Source organism: Myiozetetes cayanensis, unplaced genomic scaffold (genome assembly GCF_022539395.1).
Source record: "Myiozetetes cayanensis isolate MyiCay16 unplaced genomic scaffold, myiCay2020 scf7, whole genome shotgun sequence".
Classification (NCBI taxonomy): Eukaryota; Metazoa; Chordata; class Aves; order Passeriformes; family Tyrannidae; genus Myiozetetes; species Myiozetetes cayanensis.
This window is the reverse complement of record NW_026087964.1, coordinates 23494207-23515508: the sequence shown is the minus strand read 5'-3', so window position 1 is coordinate 23515508 and position 21302 is coordinate 23494207. Positions and strand designations below refer to the sequence as shown.

General features: G+C 38.9%; 1 protein-coding gene across 1 annotated transcript in view; it reads right to left on the bottom strand.

The window, feature by feature from the left end:
* Positions 1–5985: 5985 nt before the first annotated feature.
* Positions 5986–21302, bottom strand: part of CWH43 (cell wall biogenesis 43 C-terminal homolog) — a 28088-nt gene continuing 12771 nt past the window's right edge. Inside the window, 8 exon segments of the mRNA XM_050337843.1 lie at positions 5986–8365; positions 9900–10055; positions 11101–11162; positions 11744–11888; positions 14120–14269; positions 15420–15555; positions 19172–19277; positions 20042–20121. Of these exon segments, the coding sequence (XP_050193800.1) occupies positions 8278–8365; positions 9900–10055; positions 11101–11162; positions 11744–11888; positions 14120–14269; positions 15420–15555; positions 19172–19277; positions 20042–20121 (923 nt within the window). The 3' untranslated portion in view covers positions 5986–8277.

Below are 21302 nucleotides of genomic sequence, written 5' to 3'. Positions count from 1 at the left end.
CCCCCCGCCCGCGCCCATTGGCCCGCGTCCATTGGCCCGCGTTGCCGGGAGAGGCCGCGCGTCCCACCCTTCTATTGGACCAGGCTCCTGCCACTCTCCCTGTGCCCGCTGCGCACCGCCCTCCCGCCCTCCCATTGGGCTCCAGGCTGCGCTCGCCCCGCCCCCCTCCGCTCTGATTGGGCGCTGCCGCTGCCAATTTTTCCCGGCCTTTAAAGCGCGTGCAAAGTGCACCACTTTGTGTCGCCCGCGGCGCTGATTGGCTGCAGGGGCCAAGGGCCGCGCCCGCTCCCCGGACGCGATTGGCTGACAGGGTCAGGGGGCGGGCCCGGGCCGGGAGGGCGGGGCTGGGCGGCTGCTCCGTCTGCGGGTCCCGCTGAGGGGAGCGCTGAGCGACCCCGACTTAGAGAGGTTTGCGGGTTTCTCTCGTCTCCCGCTTTCTAAGGAGAAAAAATGGCAGGCTGCCGACAGCATCCGAACGCGCACAAGCGGCACACAGCTAGAGCAGCAGCGGCAAGGGCGGCGGGGAGAGCTGCGGCCAAAAGCTGCTCCGCGCGGGACGATGGGGCTGGCGCACTGCCCCTATCCTGCGAACCTGGCGCACGGAGCCACGCTCCTTTCCCCGCTCCTCGCACAGGGATCGCGCCGTTCCTGAGCCGGAGGAGGAAGACAGAAAGACACCTTGCAGGTCATTCCTGCTTAGCATGCGAGCTCAGCATCCTGCATCCTTTCAAGGATAAACGCCGTCCCTGGCGCTCGCTGAGGCTGCTGGAAGAGCGTCTGTGCACAGGGGAGGATTATTAAGGCAGAATTTAGCAATGAAAAAAAGAAAACCCACCTTTCCTCTAAGAGGTTAAAATAAAGTCAAGGACTACAAAACTGAAGTAGTGCCAGATTTAAGGTAGTTGTCCATTTGGAGCAATTCAATAGCATACAGTCCTGAATTTAGTGATCACAGGCCTGTTTGTTTGTTTGTTTGTTAATGAGCTTTGTCTTATTCAGTGAAACAGTCAAGATGAACAAGTGCAGACAATTTATTTTGCTGAGCCACATCTTATGTCCTGAACTGTATGCTTTAGAGAGAAGAGGATGAAGTCCATAAGAAAATGAATCCTCTCTTTGAAAGCCATATGCTAAAAACCACATCAGAGCAATAAAAGACCCCCTTATCTGAAATTCTTACTTGTTCTTACTCAAAATGATTTCTGTAGAGCTTCCTGCCTCTATCTCAATTACTTTCTGATTTGCACCATCTTTTCTTTATCTTCGCAATTTTACACTACCACCTCTACAAAAATAATAGTTATAAAGCAGTGGGAGCGAGGTTTCACTTCTTGGGTAGTTTTAACATGCCATATGCCAGACATTCACATCTGTGCGTGTCATCCCAAGCTCTTATACCCAATAGGGGCACCACTGAGTTGCAATTCATCTGATCTAATTCTGGATTCAGAGGAACAATCCCTTTAGGGATGTCTGTTTGTTCACATTGACCATAAAAAGCACATAGGCCACTAGTTCAGAATAAAAAATATTCAAAAAGAAATCTTCTTCCATGCCTTACATAGTTGTAAATTGATACAGATCTAAAGAAAAGTGGCACAAAAAACCTCTTTGGTTGTATCTGAAGGCAGAAAGGTTTGTATTTTTCACCCATTTATACTAGTCTAAAATGAAAAATACTATTTGGCTTTAAAAATATTTCCTCAGACTACAGCTTCTGTAACTACTTTTATTCCTAAGTGTAAGGCAATTAGGGTTGCCAAGCAAAAGTTCATTATATTTTTGAATACTTCAATACACAAGTATAATCCCTGACCCTTAAAAATTAAATCTGCAAAGAAATCCATAGGGAAACACAAAAGAGACTTTGTTTTCTGCTTCTGCCTGTGACAGGGGATGTATCCTTCAGCAGAAAAGGCTGCCCCCTGAGAACAAGGCCCATTTCAACAGGCACCTTCATTCCAACATTAAGAGGGTACAAATAACCCCTTTGTTACCACTAGTTGTAAACCACTGTGCAGATCTCCAGGCTGGCAGATGTTACAAAATCAGGCTGCGTTTTCTCTCTGAAGCCTGAGTTTACAAAACACAGAAATACTTCACTTTACAGAGAGCAGATCAATCAGGTCATGGCAGATCAGGCATTGTATTGGGTTGCTTGGCAAGGTTCTGGTAGCTCAGGGGCTCCAGGAGTAGCTCCTGTGAGAATCTGCCAGGAGCTTTCCCCATGCCCAATAGAGCCAGTGCCAGCCATCTCCAGGATGGCCCCGCCACTTGGCTGATGGCCAAGACTGAGCCCACCAGCAGTGGGAGTAATGCCTATGGGATAACATGTTTAGGAAGGGAAAAAAAAAGAGTCACTGCACAGAAATAATTACTATCAGAGAAGAGAGTAGTGATAATATGTGAGAGGAACAGCTCCGCGGACACCAAGGTCAGTGGAGAAGGAAGGTGAGGAGGTTGTCCAGAGGCTGGAGCTGAGATTCCCCTGCGGCGTGAGGAGGTTGTCCAGAGGCTGGAGCTGAGATTCCCCTGCAGCCCGTGGTGTAGGCCATGGTGAGGCAACTGTGCCCCTGCAGCCCACAGAGGACCACCAGGGTGCAGAGATCCACCTGCAGCCTGTGGAAGAGACCCATGCCAGAGCAGGTGAATGCATCCAAAGGAGGCCGTGACACTGTGAGAAAGGCCCTGGCAGGGACCTGCAGACCTGTGGAGAGAGGAGCCCACACTACAGCAGCTTTGCTGGCAGGACTTGTGACCCCATGGGGGACCCCCGCACAGGAGCACCCCATTACTGATGGACTGCAACCCATGGAAGGGACCCACGGTCATGCAAATTGTGAAGAATTGTAGCCCGCGGGATGGACTCACGCTGGAGAAGTTCACGGAGGACTGTCTTTCCTGGGAGGGACCCCACGTTGGAGCAGGGGAAGGACTCCTCTCTCTGAGGAGGAAGCAACGGCAGAAACAACATATGATGGAGCAACCTCCACTCCCTGAGCTGCTGGGCAGGAGGAGGTAGAGAATCAAGAACAAAGCCCAGGAAGAGGGAAGGGGTGGAGGAAGGTGCTTTTACTTCTCATTATCCTGCTCTGATTTTGATTGGTAATTTATTCAACTAATTTCCCCAAGTCAAGTCTGTCTTGCTCGCGACAGTAATTGGTGAGTGATCTCTCCTTGTTCTTATCTCAACTCACGAACCTTTTGTTACATTTTTCTCCCCTTTCCAGTTGCAGAGGGGAGTGATAGAGCATGTTTGGTGGGTACCTGGCATCCAGCTAGGGTGGAACTACCACATGGACAGAGACAGTTTAAGCAGTTCCAGCATTAGCATCTTAATCCTAGCCCTCCTGGCATCCTTTCTTTTGTGACAGTGCAACCACTTGGACAGCTAGATACCAAGAGCAAGACTGTCCCCAGTGCCCCCAAAAGCAAAACATCCCAGAACAAGACAAAAAAACCCTCAACTCTTCTTTTGGTTTTGTCCATTTTTTTTGTTTTCCCAGCCAGCTGAATATCCTGATCTGGCTTATCACACGTATGTGCAAGTGCTTCCATCAATACACAGGAGAGGAATAACAAACCATGATGTGGAAAGTGGCAGTAAATGCCAGTTTACACACTGCTAGATCAAACTTAAAACTGCAAACATTCTTTTTCTTTTTTTTGAAGGGACTGTCACTGTTCACATTTTTATGTTTGTGTTGCTTTTTTTAAATTGATAGCTAAAACGACAACCACAATTCAAAAAACATGCAAAAACCTACTGTAGACTGTGAAAAATACTGGCTAACAAGAGAAAGAGGAACCATTTACTTAGTTTTATCTTGTTCACTATCAGAAACAAAATGTAGAAGCATCTTTGAGAGTTCCCAAAAGGAAACTCTTTTCCTCTATTTCCAAAGGATATCAGACTCTAAAAGGCTAAAGCCGCTGCATTTCTCAAATATCTTTGTTTATCTTGCTTGCTTTGCTTAGAAACAACCTTGAACATTAATTTTAGGCACCAGAATCACAAGCTGTCATGTGTTTCCAAGTCAGAGGGGAAAGGGAATTGTATTGAAAATAAAAACATTACCAAAGAAGAATTTGCTGAATATTAAGAAAGCAGATAATGCAGTAACAAAACACAGTACAGGGTATTGTAAGAAAATAAACAAATTGTCTACAAGAAGCCCAACAATCACAATCTTAAATCATTTGTGGATATGAAAAAGTAACTGATAACTAAGTCAAAACAAACAGCTTTAAGTAATGCTTCTGAAAAGATTTTTCAGCCTCAGCGTTTCAATGAAACACCTAAATTTCAGTCATTCCTGCATGGTCTGAGCAGAACAATACTAATCAGGGATAAAAGAGGACCTCAAGTGGCAGAAGGCAGCAGCTGCAGATTCTATGAACTGCTTTTCAAACCACTCCTCGTTAAACAGGTCAGGTCATTTTAATTGCAGTGTCCCATAGACTCATACTATGCTCCCCGTTGAAGTGAAGCTGTCTGTTCTCTTACATTTGCTCCTTAGACATATTACTCTGACCCCAAAGGTTCTTTTGTAACACCCTGCAAACAAATGTCATTTTACATAGATGAGAAAAAAAAAACATTTCAGGGCTGTTAATGGCTGATATTTAAAACCCTACATTTGATTTTTAGGGTCTTTTCCAACTTCAGTTTGAAACTAACTTCTCTTCATCCATCATAAGCCAACTCTAAACAGTCAGGCTTAAGAGAACAGCTCAGAATTTCTGCCTGAACTCTAGAGATGCATCAGAACAACCAGCACCTCTCTGAGCTATGAAGGTCCCTCACAGTCAGCAGAGGACTCATTCTCAGTGTTCTGTTTCAGGGAGACAGGTGGGAACTGGTTACCTGCCCGCTTGAGCTGCAACAACTTGTTTCAGTAACATAACTCCGATTCAAAACCAAAGGGTGTGTCTGACTTTCTCTCAGCTTATAGCTGTGACACTGTTTTTGAACATGGGAAATAACAATTTCCAGTGTTTCTTAGCCCAAGAGGTTTGAACTCCCAGAGCTCCCAGATTTGGGAGCGCTCTGTGGCAACACCAAAGCCACTGCTCCTGAAGCTAAGCTTACAATACACATAGAAATGCCTGAGCCAAGACCCAAAAGCAGGAATATATATATATATATATATATATATATAAAAGAGGAAACTTGAGTCTTCGAAGAATACAGTACAATTACTCTCAGGAGTTGCTCTTACATATGTTACTTAGAGTCCTTCTTTTTTATGCTGAGATACACATTGGTAGGCTCCTGATATACTGCTGTCTCTTTCTGTACATTCCTAGAAACTTAACTGACCTGCTCATAGGAGTACATATTGTTTATCCAGATAAGAATACATATTTATGTACATAGAATACATATTATTTAGAAGTCAGATATATGTAATCTAGTCACCAGAAAAAGTTCAAACTTATAGAAAATAATGTCTATTTTATACATTTTATCTTTTCATGCTATCTCTGAATGCATGAAGATATCCACAAAGTTTTTCTTTCGTAACATACTATCTTATGAAAGCTGAGATGAAGAGAGGATGATTAGAAAACAGAAAGATTAGTCACACACCCCTGCAGCACGACCTGTTCTAGCACATTTCTTTCATAGTTTGAAACATAGTGATTGTTCATTAGAGATATACTGCACGTTTTTCTAAACCAGTCAGATAGTACAGATTAGATCAATGTGAAAATTTATGGACAAATAAAGTTTGGTTTTAGCTTCCCAATTCTAATCACAGTAGTAGAAGCAGTATGAAAACAGCTTATGGTCATAGTTTTTCTTAGTCATTCTGGTAAAATAATGCAAATGTCAACAAATGTTTGCTACTAATTATATTTGCCTATAGTTTCCTGACATTAAGCAACATAAGGTATGGATACACCAACATTAAATTGAACAAGCTACTCAGAAGAAGAGAAGAAGAGAATATTCAAAGTTTAGATTTTGTCACTGTCCACATGAACCTTTCAAATGCAGTGAAAAATTCTAAATCCTGTGAAAATCCATCCAAGTATGCTCATAGACTTTGAAGATTACACACAGAGATGACAATAATCTGATCTGTTATGCAAGTCATGCTTTGCTATATGACTTCTTGAAAAATAATCATTCTGGTTTTTAATTGTTAAAAAAAGAAGGGGGGTTCAATCTTTTTATATTTATGAGTATAATTTCTTGCATTTTACATTAATAAACTGCTCACATTACAAGGTATTTGCAGAGTTAGCCTGTGGAGAATGTTAAGTAATGTGGCAAGATAATGTTATGTTTTCTACAGGCTATGGAAAGGCAAAACTGTGGCTGGATATGTGTCAGAGCCAGCACATATGCTGGCTGCTGCAAAGAAGTGAGGATACTCAGAGCCACTGTGCAAAGTTGGTGCCAGTGTCAGCTGCTGTTGCAGGCTGGGAGAAAGGAGAGACAAGGTCTACTGGTGTTTGCAGAAGAAAACTGTGCAAGAAAGTCACTCCCATCACTCCAAAACCTAATTTATCCTGTCCTGCTGGAAAGTCACAGAGAGAACAAGTTCAGAGGGCTTGTGAAGACAAACACAGCACCTTCAGGTGAGAAATTAGTTCAGTAATGGCTGGTTAATTGTAACTAAGTCAGGCTTTCTAATAGCATCTGAGATGATGAATACGTAACCACTTTAATTTTTAAATGCCTTCCAAATATTCTCTCTCCACAAAGATCATCAGTGAACAGTTTTAGAAACACAGTCCTAAAAACAAGGGAGCAAAATGATAGGTGACCAGAATAAAGAGACAAGGTTGTTGATGACAGCAATTACCTGACGCCATAGAACAAAAAACCCCGGGTAAAAACACATCCTGTATTTGCTTACATGGGGAAACAATAAAATTGAGTACAGTGAAGCTGTTCTCAAAAGTACATGGTGAAGAATTAGAGGGAGAAAAAAAATCCACCCTCTTTCCTGCAACTTATCCTATTCCTTTTCATTGTAGTATGCTTAGGTATTACTGGAAAGACACACAGCACTAAATACCAAAATCACAAATGCGGTTTTCAACTTGAGTGGGTCACTTAAACAGATCATCTAACCTGTTTCTCACAAGCAGAAAAGTTTCTTTGGACAACACTGAAGATGTCCTCATTATTTAAGGGAAGCTCTGCACGTATAGTGAAGGATCAGGAGTCAAATGTAAAAGGCATTGTGAAGAGACATTGAGAAGACACAACACTTTACATTGTCTTACATGTGCATTAAATAATAGGGAATTCACTGCCTAGGTCAAAAAAGTCCCACTTCTATTTAGTCCTATTAAAGTATAATGCTAGCAAAGGAACAATGCTTTTCTAATTTGTTTATTGCAGTTCATTTTAAATAAAAGTTACAACTAACTCTTCTCCCTTCTCAGAAACCTTGTTGAGACAATTGTTTTTAATTCTTTGGCACTGTGTTCAGGTAAGTGTCTCGCAAAAATAACTAATCAGAGGTACTTCACTCTTCCCTTTGTAAAAGCATTGAAGAGTCTAATATCCAGTTAAAAAACAATGAAGTCTGTAGAAGTCACTGCCTTTTCTCCAGTATTATGAACATCAATCATCCACAAATTGTTCTAATAAAACTCATTTAAGAACAAAATGTAGAATAGCAGCAGATGTAAATACTGTTTAAGAAAGTAAAAAATGCACACACTTAAAACACATACTTAGAGCATATCTCCCAATTAAAAAATTGACCTTTTCCTATTTTGAAAAACCTAAGGCCAAGCTTTTTGTTCCAATAGCAGCAGGACTACAAATTGCAGCAAATGTCAACAGGTTACCTACACTACCACATTATTTTGCTTTGCCTCAGTCATCAAAAAAGTGTGTAAGTCTGCTGAAATTCCTTGCCCATGACTGTTCCAATGACCTCCCAGGAGAGGAAAGGGGACCTTAAAAAAGGTCCACAGACACATTCAACTCTGAAACAGCAGGATATAGGATACCTTCACAAAAGTTGAAGATATTATTGCCAAAGCAAGTTCCCACCCTTGTGTTGCTGCATACAAAAAAGGTATCTGGCCTGGGTAGATATCAGTTTGTCAAAATGCAGGCATCTTTCCTGTGATGGCAAAGTGATGGCAACTCATTAAAGAGAAGAGTCACCAACTATTAGACAGACATTCATAGTGTTGTGCAGCATTGGAATTGCTCATCCTTAAGCAACGTAGTCTTTTTGGCCAATTTGGCTTCAAGCAACAAACCTTTCTTGCTGGTCCCAACAGTACATTATTTTCTCTCTAATTTGCCTGTTTAAAATATTTAGGAGTGCTCATATGAAAGTGATGAATATGCTCATAATTATGTCCATCTTTATAAGATCCAAACCTAAAGAAAAATATTCAACAAAGCAAAACTATTACAACAATATTTAACCCATGCAATTAAATCATACAATTACTACACTACTTCCAAATGTTCTAGATAGTTTATTTCAGAAAAAGGACTCAATTCTACTTAAACGTAAATCATAATTTATGTGCCCTCTCTCACTAGATGTCTTTGAATATAGTGGAGACATTTAATTACACTGATTGCATTAATGCCCTAGGCAGCCTATAACTGGAACTCCAGCTGACAAAGGTAAGTGGTGTATTTATCTACTTAAATCTTATGCTCTTTAAATTTTTAGTCCTGACTTCAGTGGAGATATAATTTAAACCCCCATAGTATCAAAACTGTCAACCTTGTTGTTAATATTGCACATCTTACTTTTGAAAATTATGGTGAAAATTGTAATTTTTTACACCACATTTAAATCTGAAAGGTTTGACAACTGACTATTATGGTAGATAGATTTGCAAAAGTAAAATGGAGTACTTATTCAAAATATCAGTGCTAAGTAACATTTAAGAGCAGTGCCATTGTATTTCTAAAGAATTACAGTTAACTGGAAAAAGTTAAACTTATTCCTACAGGCTATAACTTTCCTACTTACAAGATGACATAAAAATAATAAGGACAAGACTGTGCTGAAATCACCTGAGAAAAATCTGAATGTGAATCCTAACTTTAAGTAATGTGGTAAGATGTGCCTAACTTTAGGCAAGTTTCATCATGTGGAAAAGCCTGGGCAAACTCTCATTTAAACAGGAAGCCAGCGACTGAGTGGTAAATAAAAAGTGAGTAAGCTCAACTGTTAGATGTATATAAGAAAGTAACATATTCTGTATTATGCATGTTAGGGGTAGTAAATATGGCATTGCTGGAAATAGATATTGCCATAGAGAAACATCTCAAACTTCATGACTCTTCCACTGATATTAATATTAGACTAAATACCTTCCTCCATATTTCTATTCCTTATGCAATACCAGTGGAAAAATGACAGCATTCTAGGAAAAAAATAACATTTTTACATTAAAACTAGTAATTTTTATTTCTCAACGCATGTAACATACTGCCTCAGGCATCCTCTTTAATTTTTGCTCCAGTTATGTGATATATTTAAAAATATTTCTGCAAATAGTATTTAATGTATATATGGTATTTTGTGTTCTAAGTAACAGCATATTAAGACCCCAATCCTCTGAAGTGCTAAGAAACATGGGAGATCTTTCATAATCTACAAAATGAGTCACCACACCACTTGGCAAAAACCACATCAAGCAATCTCAGAAATTAATTGCCTGGGTAAATAAGCATTACTTTCAGTATATGCTATGACACAGCAGACTGATTTTCCCAAGGTGTATGCCAAGTCAGTAGAAAAAAAAATGGAATTACAAATCAGAAGTTCTTGCCTCCTAATCTTTTCAAACTGATCAGTGCCTCCCAGTTTAAGAAAAATTTTGCTCCTAGACTTCCGTTTTACAAGATGTCACATGCACTGTCCCCTTAATTTCTTATGAGATACACTGACCTGGGATTGAAATGGATGTCCTCAGGAACTTGGCTGGGGTCAGTGACAATTCTGTCATTGTCAGCATAGCTATCCACGTGATCTGGGATTCTAAATTTGGCCATCTGGACTTCTGAATCACTTAAACCAGCATGAGATATGCGGGCATAACCCAGCCTATCAAATACAAGAAGAGTTAGTTTGAAGAAAAAACTCAAGGCAATTTCACCACATTCTCAATGCATGTATCGTTTTTCTTTCTTTCTTTTTGTAGCCCTGGAGTTATTCTTAAATTTGTCAGCATAATTTTCCATTTCTGTGAATATCACCTTCAAAAAATTGAAAGTGCTCCATAAACACAATCCTAACACAATGTCACAAGTATAAAAACTGAAAAAGCCTAAGTGTTTGACAATAAGTTCTACACCTAGAAACTTATTTTTAAAATTACAGCTTTAGAATTATAAGCTCACCAACTTTTTTCATTGAAGAGATTTCGATATTCAAGAAAGCAACTCAAGCATCAATGGAATGAATAATAAGAAACACTAAGATTGCATATGGGGGGGTTTATTACCCTTTTTTTTTTTTTTTTTACTCAGTACTGTTAAGATAGCAATCAAGTTTACAGGTTTTACTCCTGTGAACACTGCAGAATTTACACAGTTTATTCAGAATAAGTTTAATTCCATTCTGGCACATACATCACCAAGAGAATGATTTATAAGCAATTTAGTATTGAAAGATATGGAGTACTTAGGTCCTAACAGAGAAAAGTGTTTCAATATAGGCGTAAAAAGTTAAAGTTTCCACTAAATTCAGCATAAAGATTGGCTGGATTAGATCAGCATTTTGCTTCAAGAAACTCTACAATCATAGTTCAAAATGTCTAGCTTCTCTGTCACATACAAATTAGGGCTTAGCCTTCACATTTTAGAAGCTGCAAAGCCAGAGCTTAGGAAAAAGGTAGTTTTATGTTACCAAAGCAGACTGGATCTGAAGACATTTTACACAGAAGGATGAAACCTGTTTTTGCAACTGTATTCAGAAATACACCAATTCATCCTGATACATGGTTTCACGTTACTTCATGATTGATGTAACTGTTTATACGTAATTGTTTAGGGATATAAAAGTCTTCCATGATCACCTACAGAAGAGTATAAAACTGATTGCCATTAAGATATTTAAACCAATGAATAAATGATCCACTTTAGCATACCTTATTACTCCACGATACATAATATAGCTACACCATCTGTCACGATCTGTACTGTCAATATCCTGGAAGGAAAAGGGGAAAAAAGTCAAACAAATAAGGCAAGTTTTCCTTTGGATAGGCTTTAAATCAGTAACAGGACCAATATGTAAACGTACTAAAAAAAACCGTTTTGCCTAAAACACTATAATAAGGCAGGAAGACAAATCTTTTAGACAAATTGCATAACTTTTTGACATCTCCTGATAGAAAACCAAATACAGAGCTCAGTTTTAAAACAAAAGAAATACAGAATTAGAGGCTGAAAGGGTTGTCTGGAGGTCACCTACTCCTAACCCCTGGTCAACGTAACTTCAAGTAGATTTCTCAGGACCTTATCCAGGTAACTTTTGAATATATCCAAGGATGGAGATTTCACAACTTCACCAGGCCCCTGTTCTAGCGCTTGACTACCCTAACTGACTTTTTTTTTCCTTCTGTTATCTAAATGACATTTCCCTTGTGAAAACTACTGTCCATTGCCTCTTGTTCTTTATTTGAACATGTGCATGTATTTTCTTCTACGTCTATTTTTAAGTTATCGATTTAAAATATTAAGCTATTTCCAATATATATTAACTCTAAAGATGCAGTATTTTTACATTACCTTGACATTTCCATTTTCTATTAATTCAGTATAATCTCTGGATCCAGGGGCTGAAGTGATGTACCCTAGAAATACAACTTGCTTAGAGCTAGTCTTCAAGAGGTTTGAAACAGCTATTGCCTGGAGTTTTCTGTCCAAGTCCTCTCTGAAAGAAATGGAAAAGACTTTAACACATATACATTTTAGCTCTGAATCATTGTGCTATGACATAGTAAGCCACAAATGAATCTGGTACCATTTTTTTGCTCAGTATTAGAGAGAATGGAAGTTTACAGCAAGCTCAGTGATTTAAAGTTATTGCTACATTTGATATAAGCCACATGATCATGGTAGATGTAATTAGGGTTCTCTTTATAACCATTACAAGAACAACATTTTCTATTACTGTTTTGTTTTTAATACTGATCTCATCACTAGGAAATGTGAATATACATGCTTTGGTTATCTGAGGCTCTGTCTCTGCTTGCACTTAAAATTTAACTGTGCACAGTATCACACATAACAAAGAGCTCACATGCTAACAAAACTTTTATGATGAACAGATCATGGTAAACATAGCCTTAAAGTCTGGTTCACATAATTTATGAAATATGACTTGAGCTACATCACCCCATTAACTTTACTTAATTCTGTTTGGCAGGTATTCTCCATCCCTAATGAAATTTACACTACACTACCAAGGGTGATGATAGCATAAGTGGAGCCTGGTAAAATAGTGCAGTGGATCCCATTCCTTGTCCTTGGGTTTGTCATAAAATAATGCAAAGACAGTTCTCTATGATTCTTCATATTTATAACTTTAAGTAGTTGTGTACATCATGTTGTGTTCTATGTTTTGGTAGGCTGGGCTAAATACAATTGAGAAAGGGAGCTGATTTTGGAACCTGCAAACCCCAGAGAAAACAAGAATTTTAGTGTGGCTACACTTTCTAACTAGTGATATTTCTGACTGAAGCAAATGCATTAGGGAGAAAGAGCACACAGACAGCAGACAAAAAAACCCCAAACATTTAATTAGAAGCCTGACCTAGGTATATGTGAAATTGTCTGTTCAGCTAGCTGCTCTTTCCAGAATTACACCTCTCCGGAAGATGGGATCTTTTAAATGACATCGGCATGGTTATATTTCCACATTTTAAAAACAGTATTTAAAAACATCCCTAGTTATCCAGTATTCTATAGTCTCTGTCATCCTAAGCAGTAGAAGAAAAAAAAAGATTAAAGCCAAGCAGTTGTGTGCAATATTTAATTACAAATTCATTCCCTTCAAAAACACAATCTAATTTGCACTCATTTCCCCTGTGTCTCCTCACAATTTCTCCTTCGTCTTTATCTCATCTCCCTCTGAGGGGGGAATACAGTGTTGTTTTCATCTGCCTTGACAAACTGTTTCTCGGACAGGCAAGTCTAATCACCTGTGTGAGGCACAGAATGAAACTCCTTTCTAGAGTTCAAATTGGGAGTGATTTCTCACAGCTATATTTGTTTAATGAATGGGAAATTTATAAACAAATTGTAGGTTTGGAGCACAGTTTTTACACTGCGGAAGGAAATCGGATAAGGAGAATACTTATTGTTTTCTGAGCAGCTTCTTTGTGTTATTATATTCTAAACCCTACCCATAAATTTGCCTCTCCGTGAACTATAACGAATTTTTAAAAAAATTCCAAATCCTACTTCATAGCCACAGACACACTAGATATTGCAGCTACATGGAGCATTCACAAAACTATCTCTTATTAATATTCATTACACACAAGTAACCAAAGTGTTGTTTTTCAAGAACTGAAATATCCACCTTATTTTCTTCCATCACATATTTGAGTATTGGTATAATTTTGCCTTTCCAAATCTAGAGATCGGACTTCATATTTCTGCTTGCATACAGTCAGAAGGACACAGATATTTTTATTGCTGTTTCAACATTGTCCTTTCTTGGAGGTTTCAGATTTGTCACTTTTTGTTTTAATAAATATCATTTTTCCATTAACACTATCTATCTGTAACTGCATCTATCTGCACTCGTGGTATATAATAGATCTATTCCATATTCATAAAGTCAGAAGGATGCTATCCTGCACTTAGATGCATCTCTAGACCTATCATTTGTTGTGACTTTATCTTTAGAACTATATCTTTAAATCTCTAGTAATTCAGAGAGCAGGCTCAGCTGAGTTTTGTGTGACACATTTGTCCCGTTTAAAAAGTGCTTCAAAATTTTAAGCCTGTAGTTATGTCACAGTATTTCCTCAAGTGTGCCTTGCTAGAACCAGTATTACAGCAGCACATTTAGAGGGTACGAAAGAAATCCCAGAAATGCACAAATTACATTACATGACTTTGTACAATATATGTAACAACAAATAAAATACACACTCCTCGTTTCCAAAGTGGGCGACAACGAAATCAATCAGTTTCCCTGTGAAGTTGACTGTCAGGGAAATGGCAGGTGCAATCTCTCCCTCTGGAGATGGAAGGAGGTGATGGGTCGATTTTACAATTGGATACTTTGACAGCACCATAATCCTAAATGAGAAGAGGAAAAAAGTGACATTTTGTAGTTCACAAGCATCACAGGTATGAACCAAGCAGATAAATGTGAGCAAAAGACTAACAATCACTGAACACAAACCGTCAGACCAGAATATAAACCATCTCTAGTAGATTTTTCTGAATTTAGGTTTCCCTCTAAAATACTACTTAAGTACATGTCCAAAACTGTATTATCAATATAATTCCTATACTAAGAAATACCATTCCATATATATGAATTCTTACACAGGGCCTTTCACAATCTGTATTTCAGACAAAACAGAATTTTATACTTCTAGAAATTCAAAGGCATTTTATTAGAATTAGAAGCAGAGAGAAATACATCTTCCAAGTATGAGATGTCTCAATTTTTCAGCTTCTGTTTAGACATTTTGCATCAGGTTTTTCAAAACATTTAATGAATAAAATTTCAGAGAATTATTTTTCTGCCTCATTCTGCCTCTGGAAGAGGAAAGTTACTAAATTCCCCTCACATATGGCAATAATTAAATAGCCATTGCAACATCACTAGAAAGTTCTATCGGACACAGAGATCTATATATTCCCCTGAAAAAAAAAAAAAAGCCACATCATAAGCCACTTTTTTTCCAGAGGGCAAACTGGTAGTTGGTCAAGCATTAAAGTAAAATCAGACACAAAAAATCTGGTCAAACAGACATGTGCTTTTTTATGCCCATTTCCCACTCTGGAGTCCAACCTGGACTTAATGAATTCAAAATTTCAAATACCTCCAGGTGCAGTTACATTTTCCAACTGCTATCACATGTTTAAGTCTGAAATATAAAATTCTCATAGCCCGAAACAAAATAATTTGAAAAGGGAATCAGATACAGTACTTAGAATGATGAACTTCCAAATCTGTACAGGATGCCTTTCTCTACTTTACCAAAACCAAAGTAGCTTACAGGGGCAGGCACCAAAACCTGATAGTGTTAAACAACGAGAAAACTCCATCTACATTACATTGTAATGCTAAGGAATCAAAGCCCATTCCTAAAAGACAAGCTCCAACAAGTGATTATGGGGATTATTATTCCAACTATTCTTTGCTCATGTTCTAGTACAGTTAGTATTGGTGTATTTACATGTATTTACTGTCATTGCACATGCAAAGATGACTCACCCCCAAGTGTGATCTCTTGTGCTTGGACCAAAATCTGTGTAAAATCCTAGTTTTTCTCCTAGCCACATTGTTGGATCGTGGTTTCCAATGAATGGCTTAGAGGCATCACTCTCTATAATAGTGATAAAATCTGCTTCTAAAAAGGAAAGGGAAAAAGGAAAATATTTCCAAATTTATAACTGTTACCTATAAATGCGACTAAATGACTACATAACGTTGTAATTTCCCTTTTGATCACACAAGGGTGGACACAAGCCCTTCAGGAGTCAGTCAGGGCAAACCAATGTTGTCAAGAAAGTCATTGCCCAAACTTTTGGCTGCTGCAGGCCACACAACCTCTGACAAAGGCATACTTAGTGTCTGCTTGACACAGCTCCTCCCTGCTGCATAACCAGAGACATGAGACTGCACAGCAGAGCTGGCCTGCACAGACCTAGCGCAGACCATTTCAAAAGCATTAGAGATACTCTGTGTACACTGATTAACGGCACAGTAGAGACTCTTCAACTTGATGAAAAAGCACTACACAGCACATCTGCACTTACCTTCATCTAACAAATCCTACTGTGCTCCAAAGGTCCTGTGCAAGATGGAACTGGCTGTTATTGCCAGGGTAATTAATCAGCCCAGAGCAAGCCAGTGTTAGCCCCAAGGCATGGTAACAGAAGGGTTCCCAGATCCAATGAATTGCTGACCATTGACAGCCACCTCATTTTCTCACGGCACTGTGGTCCCTCCTTGTTTACCTGCAGTAGTGTGGATTTGTCGAGGGGAAAGGATGGGTTACCCTATATTTTAACTGCAGGATGTAGGAAGAACTATGCAGTCCCTCCAGGAACTTAGGAAAGGCACCTAAGACTTGCCCATGCCTGAAGGAAGGTGGGAGTCTGCCAGCTGGCCACAGGATGCCTGAACCATCCAGGCTCACTTGAGCAGCAGGTCCATATGGCTGCAGCAGAAAGTGGTCCCTTCTTGCTGCAATTATGCCCCCTTTGGAGTGATCTCCTACTCCTGAAGGCAATCAAGTCATAACTTCATCTGCAGCCCTTCTGCAACGAATTAAGACCACTCCATCCAGCACCACTCTTGACACAGAAGATTTTTCGCTTTTGAAATGTCTTATTTAGCACTGTGAAAGCAATGCCAGCAGGGAAAATGGTAGCTCAGAGTACTTTTAAGTGGATTCCCAGGTTTTTGCTTCTGCACCATTAGCATACATGCTGATCACAGAAACCATCAAGAAGGGTTGGTGTTGGATCCCTTCAGGGCAGACAGAAGTTCCAGTCACAAAAGCCATTACACATTGTATCTTCACTATGCCAACACAGAGATAAGCCCAAGGAATGCATACTGCCACACCTTTAAAGACAACCCCTATGCTGAAGCAGTTAGCCACTCTTCTATGGTGCTCAAATTCAGGAATTCTTCTTTAGAAAACAAATCATTTAAGAATTTGAAGCTTAACTCCAAATGCATTAATGGATGCATTTTCTGGAAACATTAACATAGTATTTTATATAACAATATGAATGTAACATAAAACTCCAGAATACTGTTTTCTGCAATCTGGAATTAAGATTTATTAACTTATATTTTGGAATTTGCTGCCTTTTTGACTTAACAGTAGGTTGGGGTTTTTTAGAAGTAATACTTCATCACCTCAAAGAAATGGACATAACCAAGTAATCACTTTTTCTAATATTCATTAATTTAAACTGTGGACACTAGAAATAAATGCATTCATTATAATTCATAAATAAACATGTAAAGAGTAAATAAACACCCAGACAGGAACTATGGAATCACTAATGTACAAGAATGCTCCAAATTTCAATTCATTCAATGTCCTGGTTGTTTTCTCATATCACTACACAGCCTACATAGCTCAGCCCTCTGAACCTTTGGGTTCATGGGACAACACAGTGAATGATGCTCAAATCAGTCTCTTCACTCTTCATTAACTCCTGGGCATCTGTGCCACAAAATCAAGGCTTGCACAGGAGCACCTGTGGTGCCCTCACACCATAGGAGATGCTGAGAAAACAAATGCTGGAATAGCAGCATGGACACTTCCTAATCTCCTGCACTGCTTTAAATCTTAAACCAGCAGTGCCCAGTCTACCCTATCTCATGGGTATCCCAAAAAGTAACACCTACAAGCACCGATGGCTGACTCCTTTCAATGTGCTCTGCAGCAGCACTAATCTTGAGACCATATTCTTAATTTCCTATAGCTAGTTTTTCAACTAAAATCCTGTCCATGAGCAAGAGGTTAGACACCCTTCTTTACAGTAAAATCATGACAACTAAGCTACAATTGCTATTTTTCTTGTATACATTGCTCTGGTTCAGTGGTGGAAACAGACTTGTTTGTTTCTCTGTATTCGTTGCTTAGAGCATTTTAATTTCAGACACTTTCAGCATTATATAATGCTTCACATCTAAAAAAAACCTCAGAAAAGTTACAAAGCATTGCATTTTATCTAAAATAATTTCATTATTTAATTTATTCAAAGAATTTCTCTATAGACAAGTTACTCATCAGCATATGAGAAGAAAAACCCAAATAACAAACCAAGTGTTTTCTTGAACTAGAAAGCTTTTTAAAAACACATTAAGCAAGTTACTGCCTCTGCAAATGGATTTTTTACAGAAGTGATTGTATTGGAACATGTCATAGTTCCGATTTTAGCAAGGAATTTTTCTTTCCTTTCCCCCTGCCGTGTGTGTGTGCGTGCGCGCTCTGTATATGGGCCATTAGTTGAACAAAAGAATCAGCCCCAACCCACTAATGGCCGAGATTTAGTTTCCTTGACAACGAAGGGGGAGGAGTTGGCTGGTGTGTGACTGGAAGGGGGTGGAGGCTGAGGGGAGCCTGCTGCGGGCTGCAGACACTGCCGGGTTTCTTTGCTTTTTTTTCCTGTCGGAGGGGAGTTTTTGCTGCTGCTCTTGGCTCAGCTGTGGCTGGCTGCAGGCCCTGCTTACAACGGACCCTAATCAGCTGAAGTTTGTGAGTTTTCTTCCATTGGGAGAACTTTCTGTTTTATTGCTGTTGTTTTTCCTTTCCCTTCTTCCACCCCCCCACCTGGTGGCACCCAAGGATCTCACAGCGCCGCCTGGTGACGGGCACTGGACATTACAAGTTCTGCTCCTCCAGTGATCCAACAGCGCCACCTGGTGACTACAATAGGACACTACAAGTTCTGCACCTTCAGTGACCCAACAGCGCCACCTGGTGAATGGTACAGGACATTACAAATTTTGCATCTCCAGTGACCTGCTGACTGTGGTTGGAACTGCATCAAAGGGTGCAAAAATCGAACTGTTTAATCTTCCTTTTGCCGGTTTATCGGTTTTGTTCTTGAAGGGGATTATTGGTGGGTGTAGGAGCATTGCTTAGTTATTTTACTTGGTTTTTTTCGTATTCCTGTTAATACACACATACCTTTTAATAAATGGCTGTTATTTTCCCTTTTCCATAATTTGTTTTCCTTCAATCAGAGCCTCTTAATTTTGGATTTATAATTGCTTAGAAAGAGAAGTTTGGGTCTTTTCCTCCTAATCCATCCTCAGCAAAAGACCCTTGTCTCACTCAAACTGGGACAGAACAGCTCACCAATTCAGGAGAAAAACACTAAACACAGATTCTTGTGTTAATGTAAAAATGGACTCAGTTACCCAGCAGGTGTTCATACCTATTTCTCTTCAGATGAACCCTCTCAAATATGAATGAAGGGGGAAAAAATAGTTACCTGTCTGATTAAGCAAGTTAGCTGATCCTTCCAAATTAGACCATCCTTCATTGTCATATGCAAATCTAAAAGGCCAGATCATAGCAGAGAAGTCTCTTTTTGGAACCTCAAAAAAAAAAAATGGAAAAAGTAAAGTGCAATTTAACTTTTATGTATTATAGCTTTGCAGCCAACAACATCAGATACACAGTGCCATAAAAGACATGCAAGAAGAGAAGTTTTATATTTTATATTTTCCTAATAAAGATGTCAGGATTATAAAAGACTTAGTCTGCTATTAACAGTAAACTTTGTAAGCCTTAAGCATCTTGTTACGATCATCACAATACACAATTTTTTGCCAGATAGAAAACTGGAATCTTATGATTTTTATCCAATTTCCATAACTAGTCTAAGTCTAATCCAGGTCAACCAACTTTTCAGAGAGTTTAAATTCAGAGCTATGCATTTAAATATAGAAGCACACAATTCCTTCATCTGGAAGGAACCTCAGGAGATTATCTGCTCAAACTTCCCTGACATGAGATCAGGCTGCTAACAGCATTATCAAGTCAAGCTTGAATACAACTAAAATAAATTCATTTATAAAAGTAACGTTCAAATTTAACATATGTGGCAAGAATCTCTATTTTTTTCAGAATATTTTTTTCCTTCACAGCAGTACCTTAAATCTCCAATCACCCAAACATTTCCCATATTCAACATAAATCTACAAACTAAATTTTTGCATTTTCATTTCTGTGTTACTTTTGCTGAATTCTTGGATACTGATACAAAAACTTCTTCAGCACCAATTAACATACCTAAAGTATCACATGCACATACTACTGTATATTTGAAAATTCCCATTTTCTCAAAAACACTACTCACCCCTTGGCCCAACTTCTTCTGATAAGTTTTATAACGTAGACCCAGTCCAAGCAAACCAACACCAACAAACAGCCACAAGACTTGAAATAGAAAAATACAAAAATGATGTTTTTAAAGCAAGAAAAAAATACATTGTTGTAGTTAAAACAGAACAGGGTACACTGTTCTTCTAAGGCGTGCTATTCATAAGATGAGAAATGTGTCCATTTAAATTTCCACATATGCCAGGGATAACACCAGTCCAAGGCAGTGCTCTTAAGAGTATTTAAATGCATGCAGAGTATCTGTATGTGTGCAAATACACTTACATTCTCCAAAACACAACATGTTGAATAGATAAAATACACCAAAACTCTCTGGAATAGTTACGTAAAAATTGTATCTACTGAAGAATTTGTTACAGGAGATGAGTAAGAGGATCATGTAAACTTCTCAGTGTTTTCCTCTCTGTGTTGCAGGTATGCATTTGAAGTACACAATTTTTGTGTTAATACTAGTGGAATAAAATTTAGTTTACTTTGTAAGCCTTTACACGTCAAAGATGTGATCCCTGCCAGACCTCCAGAGTGATCATTTGTTTGACACATTCCTGGAAAAGCACTTTGTCTTCACAGAAAGCATATTCAGAGTTTTCCCACTGCTCCAGTAGTCTTCCAAATAAATACAGTGGACACTTAAGAGCTCTCAGCATTTGGCACATTGTAATTTGATGATCAAAGCCCTTCTCAGTTATTTCATTTACATAATGGTATATGCTATCTACAATGATTTCAGTAACTCCTGTTTATTCTTTCATATCTTCAAGAACTTGAGAAATTATTGTAATGCAAGTTTTCTGGAACAATTTTGTGTAAAATTTAAAAAAATATGATAATAGATTATGTCAGAAGAAAGGAAATGCAGTTTAAATTAGCACATGTCAAGTAATTTCATACTCTGCAAGACGCAAAGGTGCTTAAAGGGAAAGCTGAGAAACAATGCAAGTCTGGGCATGATGAGGAAGTACATGAAGTATTGTTGCAATGACACCAGATTAACTGAACAAGGGCTGTACTTTGTTACAAGGAGTATTTTGAAATATTCACTCACTTTGGTGAAATGTTTCTGAGCAGCAATATTCAAACCACTTGAACTGGTGTTCACATTGCCTCTGACGCACAAACTCTCATGGGCCACATTCTTCCGGGCCCTGAATATACAGAGTAAACTCCTCCCTAAAGATTCCAGAAACAGCCCTGAAAAGTTGTGAAGTACTATTGTC